This window comes from Saccopteryx bilineata, chromosome 4 (genome assembly GCF_036850765.1).
Source record: "Saccopteryx bilineata isolate mSacBil1 chromosome 4, mSacBil1_pri_phased_curated, whole genome shotgun sequence".
Taxonomy (NCBI): domain Eukaryota; kingdom Metazoa; phylum Chordata; class Mammalia; order Chiroptera; family Emballonuridae; genus Saccopteryx; species Saccopteryx bilineata.
This window is the reverse complement of record NC_089493.1, coordinates 263,055,868-263,070,840: the sequence shown is the minus strand read 5'-3', so window position 1 is coordinate 263,070,840 and position 14,973 is coordinate 263,055,868. Positions and strand designations below refer to the sequence as shown.

The 14,973-nt window shown below is 40.8% G+C and overlaps 2 protein-coding genes across 7 annotated transcripts in view; both read left to right on the top strand.

Moving 5' to 3' along the window:
- Positions 1 to 14,973, top strand: part of LOC136334318 (NXPE family member 3-like) — a 288,032-nt gene that overhangs the window by 133,941 nt on the left and 139,118 nt on the right. The gene's annotated exons all lie outside the window — the stretch shown is intronic.
- Positions 1 to 14,973, top strand: part of LOC136334317 (NXPE family member 3-like) — a 75,702-nt gene that overhangs the window by 32,575 nt on the left and 28,154 nt on the right. For all 6 annotated transcript variants that reach the window (XM_066274364.1, XM_066274360.1, XM_066274366.1 and 3 more), the window contains exon 3: positions 8,654 to 9,408. In XM_066274364.1, the coding sequence (XP_066130461.1) occupies positions 8,654 to 9,408 (755 nt within the window). The remainder of the gene's footprint in view (positions 1 to 8,653; positions 9,409 to 14,973) is intronic.

Sequence of the window (14,973 nt, the reverse complement as noted above, 5' to 3'; positions counted from 1 at the left end):
GCAATTGCGAGGGTGGAATGTCCTCCTTAAGAAGAGTTGAGTGTTGGGGTCTATTAGGGAATTAGACACATAAACCCAGAAGAGATTGTTTCAGGGAAATCCCAGTGGAGGAAAAAAAAAGCAATTCACATCATTCTTAGCTCTCTCACCCTTTCTGCCACAGTGTAAGAGAAAGAGAACAAGTCTGTGATGTCCAATTCTGCTTCTTAGCACAGAGAAAAAGAGGCAGAGTCAGGAAAACATTCTCTGTCTGAAAAGAGAGTGGGCAGTTGGCTGGAGTGACCTTAGTGATGTTTTGGGCAACTTCGCTGTGACAAGAAGCTAAGAATGCCTGTTTGTACCAGGGTTGTACTGGGTTTCTGGGACTTAATGTAGCTATAGATAACATTTGTTTGACTTGTTTCAACTCATGTTTCTGGGAGTTTTGTTTTGTTTTGTTTTGTTTTGTTGTTGTTGTTGTTTTTAGTGAGAGAGAGACAGGAAGTGAGAGAAATAAGAAGCATCAACTCCTAGTTGCGTCACTTTAGTTGTTCATTGATTGCTTCTTGTATGTGCTTTGACCTAGGGGGCTCCAGCTGAGCCAGTGACCTTTGGGCACAAGCCAGAGACCATGGGGTCATTTTGATGATCTCACGCTCAAGCTGGAGCCCCACGCTTAAGCTAGTGAGCCTTGTGCTCAATCTGGATGAACCTGCAGTTAAGCTGATGTCCTTGGGGTTTAGAACCTGGGACCTCAGTTCCCAGATTGACACTCTATCCACTGCAACGCCACCACTGGTCAGTCTCAATTTATATTTAAAACAATTAAATGAGTTGTTGGTATTTAAACAAGAGGAGCTCTCATTTGAAAATATGAATTTCTGGTTTCTCTTAAAAGTGGTCAATCTGGGCTGGCTGGTGGTGGTGTAGTAGATAGAGCATCCACCTGGGACACTGAGGTCACAGGTTCAAAACCCCGACGTTGCCAGCTTGAGTGCAGGCTCATCCAGCTTGAGTGTGGGGTCACCAGCTTTAGTGTGGGGTCCCCAGCTGGAGTGTGGGGTCCCCAGCTGGAGTGTGGGATCATTCACATGATCCCATGGTCACTGACTTCAGCCCAAAGGTCACTGGCTTAAGCAAGGTGTCACTGGCTCAGCTTAAGCTCTGACCTCTGCCCTGGTCAAGGTGCTAATGAGAAACAATTCATGATTGCTTCTTTTTTTTTTTTTTTTTTTTTTATAATTTTATTTTTTTAATGGGGTAACATCAATAAATCAGGATACATATATTCAAAGATAACAAGTCCAGGTTATCTTGTCGTTCAATTATGTTGCATACCCACCACCCAAAGTCAGATTGTCCTCTGTCACCTTCTATCTTGTTTTCTTTGTGCCCCTCCCCACCCCCTATCCCTCTCCCATTCCCCCCTCCCCCCCGTAACCACCACACTCTTGTCAATGTCTCTTAGTTTCAGTATTATGTCCCACCTACGTATGGAATAATACAGTTCCTGTTTTTTTCTGATTTACTTATTTCGCTTCGTATCATGTTATCAAGATCCCACCATTTTGCTGTAAATGTTCCGATGTCATCATTTCTTATGGCTGAGTAGTATTCCATAGTGTATATGTGCCACATCTTCTTTATCCAGTCATCTATTGATGGGCTTTTTGGTTGTTTCCATGTCCTGGCCACTGTGAACAATGCTGCAATAAACATGGGGCTGCATGTGTCTTTACGTATCAATGTTTCTGAGTTTTGGGGATATATACCCAGTAGAGGGATTGCTGGGTCATAAGGTAGTTCTATTTGCAGTTTTTTGAGGAACCACCATACTTTCTTCCATAATGGTTGTACTACTTTACATTCCCACCAACAGTGTATGAGGGTTCCTTTTTCTCCACAGCCTCTCCAACATTTGCTATTACCTGACTTGCTAATAACAGCTAATCGAACAGGTGTGAGGTGGTATCTCATTGCCGTTTTGATTTGCATTTCTCTAATAGCTAAAGAAGATAAGCATCTTTTCATATATCTGTTGGCCATTTGTATTTCTTCCTGGGAGAAGTGTCTATTCATATCCTCTTCCCATTTTTTTATTGGATTGTTTGTTTGTTTGTTGTTGAGTTTTATGAGTTCTTTGTATATTTTGGATATTAGGCCCTTATCTGAGCTGTTGTTTGAAAATATCATTTCCCATTTAGTTGGCTTTCTGTTTATTTTGTTATCAGTTTCTCTTGCTGAGCAAAAACTTCTTAGTCTGATGTAGTCCCATTCATTAATTTTTGCCTTCACTTCTCTTGCCATTGGAGTCAAATTCATAAAATGCTCTTTAAAACCCAGGTCCATGAGTTGAGTACCTATGTCTTCTTCTATGTACTTAATTGTTTCAGGTCTTATGTTTAGATCTTTGATCCATTTTGAGTTAATTTTTGTACAGGGAGAGAGACTGTAGTCCAGTTTCATTCTTTTGCATGTGGCTTTCCAGTTTTCCCAGCACCATTTATTGAAGAGGCTTTCTTTTCTCCATTGTGTGTTGTTGGCCCCTTTATCAAAAATTATTTGACTATATATATGTGGTTTTATTTCTGGACTTTCTATTCTGTTCCATTGGTCTGAGTGTCTATTTTTCTGCCAATACCATGCTGTTTTGATTGTCGTGGCCCTATAATAGAGTTTGAAGTCAGGTATTGTTATGCCCCCAGCTTCATTCTTTTTCTTTAGGATTGCTTTGGCTATTCGGGGTTTTTTATAGTTCCATATAAATCTGATGATTTTTTGCTCTATTTCTTTAAAAAACGTCATTGGAAGTTTGATGGGAATTGCATTGAATTTGTATATTGCTTTGGGTAATATAGCCATCTTGATTATATTTATTCTTCCTAGCCAAGAACAAGGTATATTCTTCCATCTCATTATATCTTTTTCGATTTCCCTTAACAATGGTTTATAGTTTTCATTATATAAGTCCTTTACATTCTTTGTTATGTTTATTCCTAAGTATTTTATTTTTTTTTGTTGCAATCGTGAAGGGGATTATTCTTTTGAGTTCCTTCTCAGTTGTTTCATTGTTGGCATACATGATTGCTTCTTAAAAGGGGTCATGCAAGAGGGGATTGCTTTGACATTCCAAAGATGTATTATTTTACTTAAGGTAAAGATTGACCTTTGTCAAGGAAGCTACAGATCTAGGATATGACTACCCACCACCACAACTTCCTTTAAGTTAAGAATTTTTAAGTTTATTACAGATGATCAGACCATCTTATTGTTACTGGTTGGGGTTCTTGGGTTCCACAAGATAGAAACCAAGAGGAAACTCCAGAGAAATTTCCAGACAGATGTTTGTTAGGCTTATGCTTGAGCACAAGGGAGGCAGCACAGGAAAAAGGAAGCCCCTGCGAACTGGGTGGAGGCTGGCTCTGCTTGGCTGCTTTTATCAGCTGGAGACAAAGTGGGCTTGCATGAAAAAAAAACAACACAGGCTTTTTGGAAAAGGCAGGCTTGTGGAATTTGTCAGGGTAGAAAAAGCAAGCAGTTAAAATAGAGACAAAATTCTGCAACTGTTTTAAACAGAGTATGGAGGGATAGTCACATTTATATTGATGTTTGTTCTGGCTTCATCATCTTAACTTAGCTTCCTGGTCACTGGGTATTTTTCATTCCTGGCCAAAGTCCTTATACTGTCTCACTGTGTGATTCCTTTCAGTCTCTGAGTTTGTAAGGCCCAAATTGAGTCCTTTCCTGAACTTGTCACATTTAGTGTGTGGCCCCTTTTTCATCCACATTAAAAGTCAGAAAGAAAAAAAAAAGTCAGGTCCAGGCCCTGGTCAATTGACTTAGTGAATAGAACATAGGCCCAGCGTGCGGATGGCCCAGATTCAATCCCCAGTCAGGGCACATATGAAAAGTGGCCATCTGCTGCTCTCCCCCTCCCTCTCTCCCTTCCCTTCTAGCACTAGTGGCTCAATTGGTTCAAGTGTCGGTCCTGGGTGCTGAGGATAGAGCTCGATTGGTCCAAGCCTTGGCACTGGGTAGGGGTTGCTGGTGGATCCTGGTCAGGGCATATGTGGGAGTCTCTCTATCCCTTCTCCTGTCACTTGAAAACCAGTCAGGTCCAAAAAAGTGTTGATTTCTTTTCCAGAGTAAGTTTTCACTGTGTGATAGTTAGATATACTGGTGCAGCAGACAAAACTTTCCACTTTTTAAAAAAGTTGAATTATAAAATACATAAATCATAAATGCTCAATTAAATAAAAAGTAGAGCTGTGTAATTATTGCAAGGCGAGATATAAAAATTACCGGTACCCTTAAGAGCTTTTTCTTTTGCCTCCTTCTCTGTCACTATCACCCTCTCTTCTTTCCAACTATAAATATTATAGTCTATTTTAACCTGATTTTGCATTTTATAGAAATGTAATCATACACTACGTACTCTTTTATGTGTGTCTTCTTTCATTCTATTTTTGTGAGATTCATCCATGTTGTAATGTAAAGCTGTTCTTTGTTGATTTTTATTTCATGCTCGTACTCCAGTGTATCAATATATTGACAATGCACTTACCATTCTATTATTGATGGCCATTTGGATTCTGTTCAGATTGGAGCTATTTTAATTATTATTTGCTATACATATGCATGCCTTTCTGTTGGGTATATACCAACGAGCTAAACCGCTTGGTCCTCAGGTATGCATATGTTCACCTCAATACATACAGCCAGTTGTGCAGTGATTTCCCCGATTTATGTTCTCACCATCACTACATGAGAGATTTGCTTGCTTCATATCCTCACTAACATTGGTATTGTCTTACAGTTGTCACCTTTCTTTGACTACAGAGAGGTATTTCATTGTGGTTTTAATTTACATACCTTTCCTAACTAATTCAGCTGAGCACAAATTCATACATTTATTGGTTATTTGAATTCCTTCTATGGTGAAATGCTGTTAAAGTATGCTCCATCCATTTTTTTTTTTTTTTTTTTTTTTTTTGTATTTTTCCGAAGCTAGAAACCAGGAGAGACAGTCAGACAGACTCCCACATGCGCCCGACCGGGATCCACCCGACACGCCCACCAGGGGGCGACGCTCTGCCCACCAGGGGGCGATGCTCTGCCCCTCTGGGGGGTCGCTCTGTCGCAACCAGAGTCACTCTAGCACCTGGGGCAGAGGCCAAGGAGCCATCCCCAGCGCCCGGGCCATCTTTGCTCCAGTGGAGCCTCGGCTGTGGGAGGGGAAGAGAGAGACAGAGAGGAAGGAGAGGGGGAGGGGTGGAGAAGCAGATGGGCGCTTCTCCTGTGTGCCCTGGCCAGGAATCGAACCCGGGACTCCTTAGAAATTCTTTATAGATTCTGGATACAAGCTCCTTCATTTGTTGTACATGGAGCAGATATCTTCTCCAGCTCTGTGTCATGCCTGCTTTTCATTCTAATAGTGTCTTTTGATTACAAGAAATATTTTTATTTTTAAATTTTATTTCATTGTGATAAGAACACTTAACATGAGATCTACCTGCTTAACAATTCTTACATATGCAATGCCGTATTTTAGGTTCAATGTCGTGCAGCAGACCTGTGGAGTTTATCTTGCTCAACTGAAATTTTGTGCATGCTAATTAGTAATTCCCCATTTCTTCTTCTCTCTAGCCTCTGGCAAACAGCATTCTACTCTTCAACTCCATAAATTTGACTATTTTAGATACTTCATAAAAAGGGAATCATGTAATATTTGTCTTTCTGTGACTGGCTTCTTTCAGCAGCATAGGGAGCTGAGGTGAACGGAGGGGTGGGGGGAGTTATGGTGATGACCAGCCTAGTGGTCCCTGTTCTCCCCCACACAGCTAGATTGGGCTAGTCTCGTCAGCACTGCAAAACTAGCAGGCCAGAAACCAGTCCCCTGAGGAGACTTATGGGAACGTTGGGGCACTGGAGCTGATAGAAACTGGGAACTGGAGGTTCTCTCCCTGGTTTTATTGCAGTACGGGGGTCCTGAATCTCCTCCCAGCTTTGGAAGGTCTGTTTTCATGTTCGCCTAGCCCTCGAGTGCAGAGCCTCTCAGTTAGTTTTGTACTTCTTACGAAGGAAATTGGTCTGTGCATTGTTGATGAATCCATGTGTTCATGGGGGGAAAGAAGGTCCAGGGCTTCCTACGTGCCACCTTAAAGATGTTATTCCTGAAGTTTTCTCTTTTCATTTCTATCTAGACAGATTGTATTTTTTTTTCTTTAAAAAAAGTTTTTTTTTACTTATTCATTTTAGAGAGGAGAGAGAAGAGAGAGAGAGAGAGAGAGAGAGAGAAAGAAGGGGAGTAGGAACAGGAAGCATCAACTCTCATATGTGCCTTGACCAGGCAAGCCAAGGGTTTTGAACTAGGGACCTCAGCATTACAGGCTGACACTTTATCTACCGTGCCTCCATGGGTCAAACTGTATTTTTCTTTTTATAGTTCCTCTTTGGTTAAAGTGAAATTAAGCAGATAATTTTTAAACTTTTAAAAAAATTATTCATTGATATTTTACAGAGAAGTATAGGAGAGAAAGAGAGAGAGAAGCATCACCTGTTATTCCACTTAGTTGTACAGTCATTGGTTGCTTCTTGCGTGTGCCCTGCCTGGGAATCGAACCCACAACCTTGGCAAATCAGGATGATGCTCCAACCAGCTGAGTTACCATTCCAAAGCCCAGAGAATTTTTATAAAATTTGTTTCTATTAGCAAATATTTTTCACATACCAAAGAATACATATAACTTGTAATGACATTTCAAGAATAGTAAGATAAGCTTTCATGTAACCTCTCACACCTAGTAATTCTTTTTTTTTCTTTTCTTTTCATTTTTCTGAAGCTGGAAACAGGGAGAGACAGTCAGACAGACTCCCACATGCACCCGACCGGGATCCACCCGGCACGCCCACCATGGGGCAACGCTCTGCCCACCAGGGGGCGATGCTCTGCCCATCCTGGGCGTCGCCATGTTGCGACCAGAGCCACTCTAGCGCCTGAGGCAGAGGCCACAGAGCCATCCCCAGCGCCCGGGCCATCTTTGCTCCAATGGAGCCTTGGCTGTGGGAGGGGAAGAGAGAGACAGAGAGGAAAGCGCGGCGGAGGGGTGGAGAAGCAAATGTGCGCTTCTCCTGTGTGCCCTGGCCAGGAATCGAACCCGGGTGCTCCGCACGCTAGGCCGACGCTCTACCGCTGAGCCAACCAGCCAGGGCCCCTAGTAATTCTTTTAATGTTAAACTGATATTTTTGGCCTTTCTCTCTCAAATCTGTTCAAATTTGCTGTAACATAACTCTAGGCCACTCCTACTGGTCAGTTCAGATTTTCAGGATCCTTTGTGTGGTGGCAAAGCTGCAAGTGACAGGAGGCAAAAAATAAAGTCTGTGGTTCTGGGAACATGGGACATGTTCACCAGCACATTTTTGCCCTTTGTTAGGGATGGACAAGAAGTCATTCTGATTTGTGATCTCCCAGTTTAGTGCTCCCCTGATATTCTCTCCACCCAGGACGAGGGACTCTGAACAGGCCCCATTAGGACCAAACGCTTTATCAGCTATACTTTCTCCCAAAACACCACTGGCCCGTGTGGGCCAAGCATTCCAAGGATCCACACAGTACTGAATCTGAGTCCAGACTTTATGATGTTCAACTTTTCTCCTCTTCAGCCCAGAGAGGAGCCAATCCTGTAAGTGTTCTGTCCTCAAACAATCAAAACAGAGACTACAGCCTCAAACGCACCTTCCATGTGTTGCCATGGATTTTGAGATGTGCCAGTGGGTTGCTTTTCTCTGAATTACACTTGCTTGAATAGAAAAGACTATTGCTGGGCATACATCAATATCTAATAGGCCAGGTGCATAGCTCCCTCTCAAACCCACCACCACTGTTCATCGCACAAAACAAGGCCTCCCTCTCTGCTGCTCTTCCTGTTTGGTTTCTTACACTTCTCTGGTCTGTATTTGTGACTTTGTGTTTCTCAGAGTATGGGATTAGAGATCACTGGGCCCCTGGAGGAGACTCTCTGCCATTAGCAAACTTCGTGTCTTCCTAGAAAAGAATCTGCCATATCTCAGTCTTTTTCCAACCTGCACCTCTGCCTGTGCTTTCTACAGCATCTCATTTTTCCAGTGGTTTCTGTGGTTGAGTCACTTCTTTTGTCCACTGAGCCCAATCAGTGAGGGAGCTTCCTAAGAGATGGTCTAACCTCCTTTTAGTATAACCCTCAGCAGAATTGAGTAAAGGGCTCTTCCACCTCTGACTCTGTTGGAAATCTAGGTTGGAAATGATGGGGCTAGAGAGGTGGAGAGAGGACATAGGAAGTAAAAAGAGGACTCAATCAGAATGCCAGGTTCTGAGAGGAAAGCAAGAGCTGTGTCAGTTGGAGGCAGGCGCACACATGTCTCTGTGTTTGTGGCAGGGGTGGGGGTGGTAGTGGAGGGAAAAGGTTGAGATAAGAGGACAGTTGAGATCCAGAGATAGAACTTCACCCTCACACGAGATGCTCCTCTAAAGTAAATCTGGTAATGACTCAGACACTAGGCTGATGAAGAACAGACTGGTGCCAGCAGGAGAGGATCCCCAGCAGAGAGAACTAGCTTTGATGAGTGAAATCCCCTTCCTGAAAGAAAGTGAGGAAAACACAAACCACTGATAGATTTTCCTTTCTCTACTCGCAGGTCCTCTACTGCAGGATGACCTGGCCTGATAGTACCACCCTTCGGCCCCCATCGTACCGGCCTGCTTCTAAATCTGCCCCCAAGTTCACAAAATCTCCTTCCCTCTTGGAGTCTCTCCCCAAGGAGCTTGCTAACTGGACCCATCTTCTGTACTGGCCTCCAACTCCAGGAAATAAGGGGGACCTATTGGCCTCCACCAGCCCCCAAAATTCCACCTACCACCTGAAGGGTCCTGCACAGGCCAGCTATGCCCTGGGAGGCTATCTTGAGGTCATCCTCGTTGCCAGAGACCATCGGGGCAGGCCCAAGACCCATGGTGGAGATCTGTTTCGGGCACAGCTGCTGGGTCCCGAATTGAAGGCTGGGGTGCCTGGGGATGTCCAGGATCTGGAGAATGGCACATACCTGCTGTCCTTCCCCCTTCTCTGGTCTGGGAAGGCCCGGGTGCAAGTGAGGCTAATCCACTCCAGTGAGGCAATTGGAGTTCTGCGAAGAATCTGGAGAGAAAAAAGGGCCACGGTTGATTTTAGAGGGTATTTCCGGGGACCCAAAGGAACTGAAGAGACTATGATTTGCAATGTTCACTCTGAGTCAACTGGAGCAAGAGGGCCTATCTGCCAGTACAGGGACATGGATTCCGGTGAGCTCTGGTTCTGTGCTCAACCCTCTACCCTGCCCTGCAACTCTTTAGTTGGGCACTCAAGTGGAAGTTACTTGAATGTGACTACTCTACATGATGAGGCCCTGCTGGCATGGTAAGAAAACACAGAATCTGGGAAGCCTGCCCCAACACTAAGCCACATCTTTTTTCCTAAATATTTTCTCTATGACCCAATGGCCCTCCCCAGTTTACTCCACTCATTTATTTATACTCTCACTCAACAGATGCTTGTTGAGCACCTATTATATATAACAGACATTTCTAAACAGACATGTACTACAAGAAACTGGTCAGGTTATTTATATAGGGAAGTTCACAATTGATTCTCCAGGAAAGATAAGAGATGAGATATTCAAGGCAGAGCAAATGACCACAGGGCAAAAGTGTACTGAGTGCCTCATTTATATATTTAAATTCCGGTCTGCATTTATATTTTCTTTTTTTTTATTTTATTTTATTTTTTTTTTGCATTTATATTTTCATTTGAAAGTTTCTTATTTTGTTAGATATTTAATTGTTTAAGAATATTTCTTCAATATTTTTATTAATTTGAAAAATATAAAATAATTTTTTGTCCTGAGTTTTTAGTGGTGTCAGTGTGAGTAAGGATTGGTATGAAAACTGGAGTCTGCCATATTCCCAGGAAAATGAAGTCTCCATTCTATTTCATTTGTTTCTGTGGATATCTTTGATCTATCTTCCTTTTATTTACTTCAGGGCTTATTTCTTTTTTCTAATTTCAGGATTCAGAACAATTTATCAATCTTTTTTATATTAATTAAAAATAGTTAAGGCTATAAATTTCCCTCAGAGTACAGATTTAGCTATATTTTTCAAATTTCTGTATGTGGAAACTTCATTTTCATTCAATTTTACATGTCTTATTATTTACACAGTGACTTCCTTTTTTGGTGGTGTTCACAGTGATTTCTTCTTTAACTCATGAATTATTTAGGAATTATTTTTAGTTTCTGGATATAGGGTTGGGAGATGGCTATCTTCCTATTTTTTTCCTAATTTATTTACAATATGATTAGAAATATGGTTTCTGATATTGATTCTTTGAAATTTGTTAAAAATTTATTTATAACTGAGCAGATGACTAAGTTTTTTATTGTATTTTCTATTTCCTTGAAAATAATTTATAGTCTCTTTTTCTTCAGAATGGAATTATATATCTATTTGATTTAGCTTGTTAACTTATTTATTCCAGACATGTATATCTTCATTAATATTTCAGTCTGCTTAATTTATTAGTACAGATATAAATGTATCAACTGTGTTTGTAGATTTGTAGATTTCACTATTTTTCTTTGTAATTCAGATAATTTTAAATTTACACATTTAAAGGCTATGTTGTTAATACCTTTCAACTTTGTGATTATCTTATGTTAATGATAAATTATTCATGTTACTTTTTTACTTTTTGCCTTACATTTTAATTTTAACACTATGAGTATTGCTATAACAACTTTTATTTGTTTAGTGTTTTCAAGGTATACATACTTTTCTTCTCTTCATATTTCAATTTTTGGTAATGAAATACTTTTAAACAAGTCTCTTGACATGACAAGTGACATTTATTTAGGCACAGTTAAATAAATCATAAAATAAACTAGATCTATAAAGATAACTAACTTTCTCTAAACATAATAGGTATTCAAAAACAATGGAAATGCATTGAGTAGTGAAGAAACAGAAAAAAGTATAATTTTCTTCAAACTGCACAGTAAATACCATATTTCTCCATATATCAGATGTTCCCATGTATAAGACGCACCTTAATTTTGAGGCCTGAAATTTGAAAAAAAATGTATTACATAAACTTATTGAACTCAGTTCCATTCATCATAAAATTTATACAACTCCTCATCACTATCTAAACTCCCATCCATTAGCTTGTTCTCATCTGTGTCTGATGACGAATCACTGTCTTCATATATTGCCCCGTCCTCAGTTCCATCTATGGCATTTGAAATACCACACTTCTTAAATGACTTGACAATGATCTCAATCTTGATATTATCCCAGAATCTTTTCACCCAGGTACAAACTTCTCCTATAGTTTGTTTCTTTATTCTTCCGGCTGGTGTCAAATTGTCATTCTTCTTGCCTCATGCTGAATCATCTTTGTGGACACAGAAATTCCAATTGCCCTTTGCTCTTCAATCCATATCTTCAATTCCCTCTCTAAATCAGGCCATTTTGCTGACTTGATTCTCATGGCCTTCTTCTGCCGTGGCATTTTCAGTAGAGTTTCTTCTTCCCATAGCCAGTCTCAGATTGATTTCTCAGTTGGAGGAGGACCAAGCTTATGTCTAGCAGCACGATTTCCATTAACTTTTCCAAACTGAATCACTTTTAACTTGAATTCGGCACTGTATGAAAATCTTTTCTGAGCCATTTCTGGGCAGAACACGGCAAAATGTAACCTACAGTAATATACTTGTAACAAAGTGCAAAACCATGAGCGCAAACAAGTGCAAAAAATTGCGAAATTCAAGTAAAAAAAACTACAATAATGAGCACAAAAACAAGCACAACAAAGCAGGAAATGCAAGTTAAAAAAGTTTACAACTACTGCATAAGACACTCAGTTTTTACATCCCAAATTTTTCAGAAGAGAGTGCACCTTATACATGGGGAAATATAGTACCTAAAGATCAATGTCAGGAGGATTAAAGAACTAAATGTGAAAATAAAAGCAACCTTAGCCTGACCGGGTGGTGGCGCAGTGGATAGGGTGTCGGACTAGTACACGGAGGACCCAGGTTCGAGACCTCGAGGTCGCTGGCTTGAATGCTGGCTCATTGGGTTTGAGCAGAGCTCACTAGCTTGAGCCCAAGGTCGCTGGCTCGAGCAAGGGATCAATTGGTCTGCTGTAGCCCCTCAGTTAAGGCACATATGAGAAATCAGTCAATGAGCAACTAAGGAACCGCAAAGAAGAATTGATGTTTCTCATCTCTCTCCCTTCTTGTCTGTCTGTCCCTCTCTCTGACTCTCTCTGTCTCTGCCTCAAAATAATTTTTTTTTTAAAAAAAAAGAAAATCAACCTTAAAACTTAGAAAAGAAAATATCTTTTTGATTTTGGGTCAGGAAAATATTATTTTAGACATACTAAAAGCACAAATCATAAGTGAAAAGAAAATAGTCATAAAGTAGGCAATATATAAATCAAAAACTTCACCATTACAGGAAGTCCCGTAAATATTGTTTAAGGCACCTTAACTTCCAAGACTAGAAGATGATATCTGTAAAACATAAATAATACAGAACTAGTACTTACCTCTAAAATGAATAAATAAAAATAATACTAATAAATACCTGTGGTAGCGCAGTGGATAGAGCGTCAACCTGGAATGCTGAGGTTGCCAGTTCAAAACCCTTGGGCTTGCCTGGTCAAGGCACATATGGGAGTTGATGCTTCCTGCTTTTCCCTGCTTCTCTCTCTTTTTGTCTCTCCCTCTGTTTCTCTCTCCTCACTCTCTAAAATTAATAAATAAAAAGTAATAATAGAATTAGTACTTACAATAAAAATAGTTGTTGCATGTATCAATCAATAATCCATTTCTTTTTATTGCCTGGTAGTCTATTGTATAAGTTTCTTTAAATATATTCTCCCACTGAAGGACATTTGAGTTTTTTCTGTTTTTTTACTACAATGAGTAAAGCTACCATGAATATTCATACTTTTTATTTTTGACTGAGAGAGAGTCAGAGAGAGAGAGACAGATAGAGACAGACAAGAAAGGAGACAGATGAGAAGCATCAATTCTTTGTTGCAGCACCTTAGTTGTTCATCAATTGCTTTCTCATATGTGACTTAACTGGGGGCTACAGCAGAGCGAGAGACCCCTTGCTCAAGCCAGCAACCTTGGGCTTCAAGCCAGCGACCCTTGGGCTCAAGCCAAGTACTGTGGGATTATGTCTATAATCTCATGTTCAAGCCAGTGACCCCGCATTCAAGCCTCGACCGCAGGGTTTTGAACCTGGGTTCTCTGTGTCCCAGTCCAATGCCTTATCCACTGTGCCACAACCTGGTCAGGCCATAGATAAGTTTTTATATGAACACAAGTTTTCATTTCTCTGGAATAAGTGCCTGTATGTGATTGCTGAGTTGTACAATTAATGGACATTTAGTTTTGGGGTTTTTTTTTGGGGGGGGGTAGACAGAGAAAGAGAGAGAGGGACAGACAGACAGGAAGGGAGAGAGATGAGAAACACCAACTGATAGTTGTGGCACCTTAGTTGTTCATTGATTGCTTTCTCATATGTGCCTTGATGGTGGGGGTGGGAACTCCAGCTAAGACAATGACCCCTTGCTCAAACCAGTGATCCTGTGCTCAAGCTGGTGAGCCCATGCTCAAGCTGGCAGCCTCAGGGTTTCAAACCTGGGTCCTTAGTATCCCAGGCCGATGCTCTACGCCAGGGGTCCCCAAACTATGGCCCGTGGGCCACATGCGGCCCCCTGAGGCCATTTATCTGGCCCTCACAGCACTTCCAAAAGGGGCATCTCTTTCATTGGTGGTCAGTGAGAGGAGCATAGTTCCCATTGAAATACTGGTCAGTTTGTTGATTTAAATTTACTTGTTCTTTATTTTAAATATTGTATTTGTTCCCGTTTTGTTTTTTACTTTAAAATAAGATATGTGCAGTGTGCATAGGGATTTGTTCATAGTTTTTTTTATAGTCCGGCCCTCCAACGGTCTGAGGGACAGTGAACTGGCCCCCTGTGTAAAAAGTTTGGGGACCCCTGCTCTACGTACTGCACAACCACCTGGTCAGGCTGGACATTTAATTTTATAAGAAACTGATAAACTCTTGTCAAGAATGGCCGTACCATTTACATTCCCACTAGCAACGTCTGAGAGAGGTTCAGTTTCTCTGCACCCTCACTAAGATTTATTCTTAACAGTATTTTTAATTTAAGCTATTAATCTATTTATTGCTAAAGAAAGATATAATTTAAACCTGGCAAAAAGTTAAGATCCTGTAGAGCTGGATGTTGGGTACACACTAAAGGAACTTAAAATGTACATAAGGTTAGGAAAAGAAGGCAGATAACAAAAGCAGATGAGTCTTCCAAGAAGTTGTCCTATGAAAGAAAGGAACGTGACAGAGTTGTATCTATAGAAAGAGGTTGTGGAAGAGGCGCTTCATTCAGTGGAGCAGATGTAATTATGTTTTGTTTTGTTTTTCAGTTGATTTTAGAATCAGACAGAGAGAAATATTGATTTATTGTTTTATTTATTTATCCATTTATCAGTTGATTCTTGTATGTTCCCTGACTGGGGATCAAACCTGCAACCTTGTTGTATCAGGATGACACTGTAACCAACTGAGCAAACTGGCCACGGCTGGGATTATGTTTATACCCTGGAAAAAAAGGACTTGAGAAAAGAAGTTAAAGATATGTTGTAAAAAAATTTTTTTAAAGGTGGCACTATCTAAAAGATGCAGAAGGAAGTAGCATTAGAGGACAATGTCACCTCTTCTGAGCAGAGCAAGCAGGAAGTAAGAATGGGTTCAGGGGTTGATATATTTTCTAATAACACAGTTAACGTTGAGTGTGACCAGGCCATGGCACAGTGGATAGAGCATCAGACTGGGATGCAGAGGACCCAGGTTCGAGACCCCGAGGTCGCCAGCTTGAGTGCAG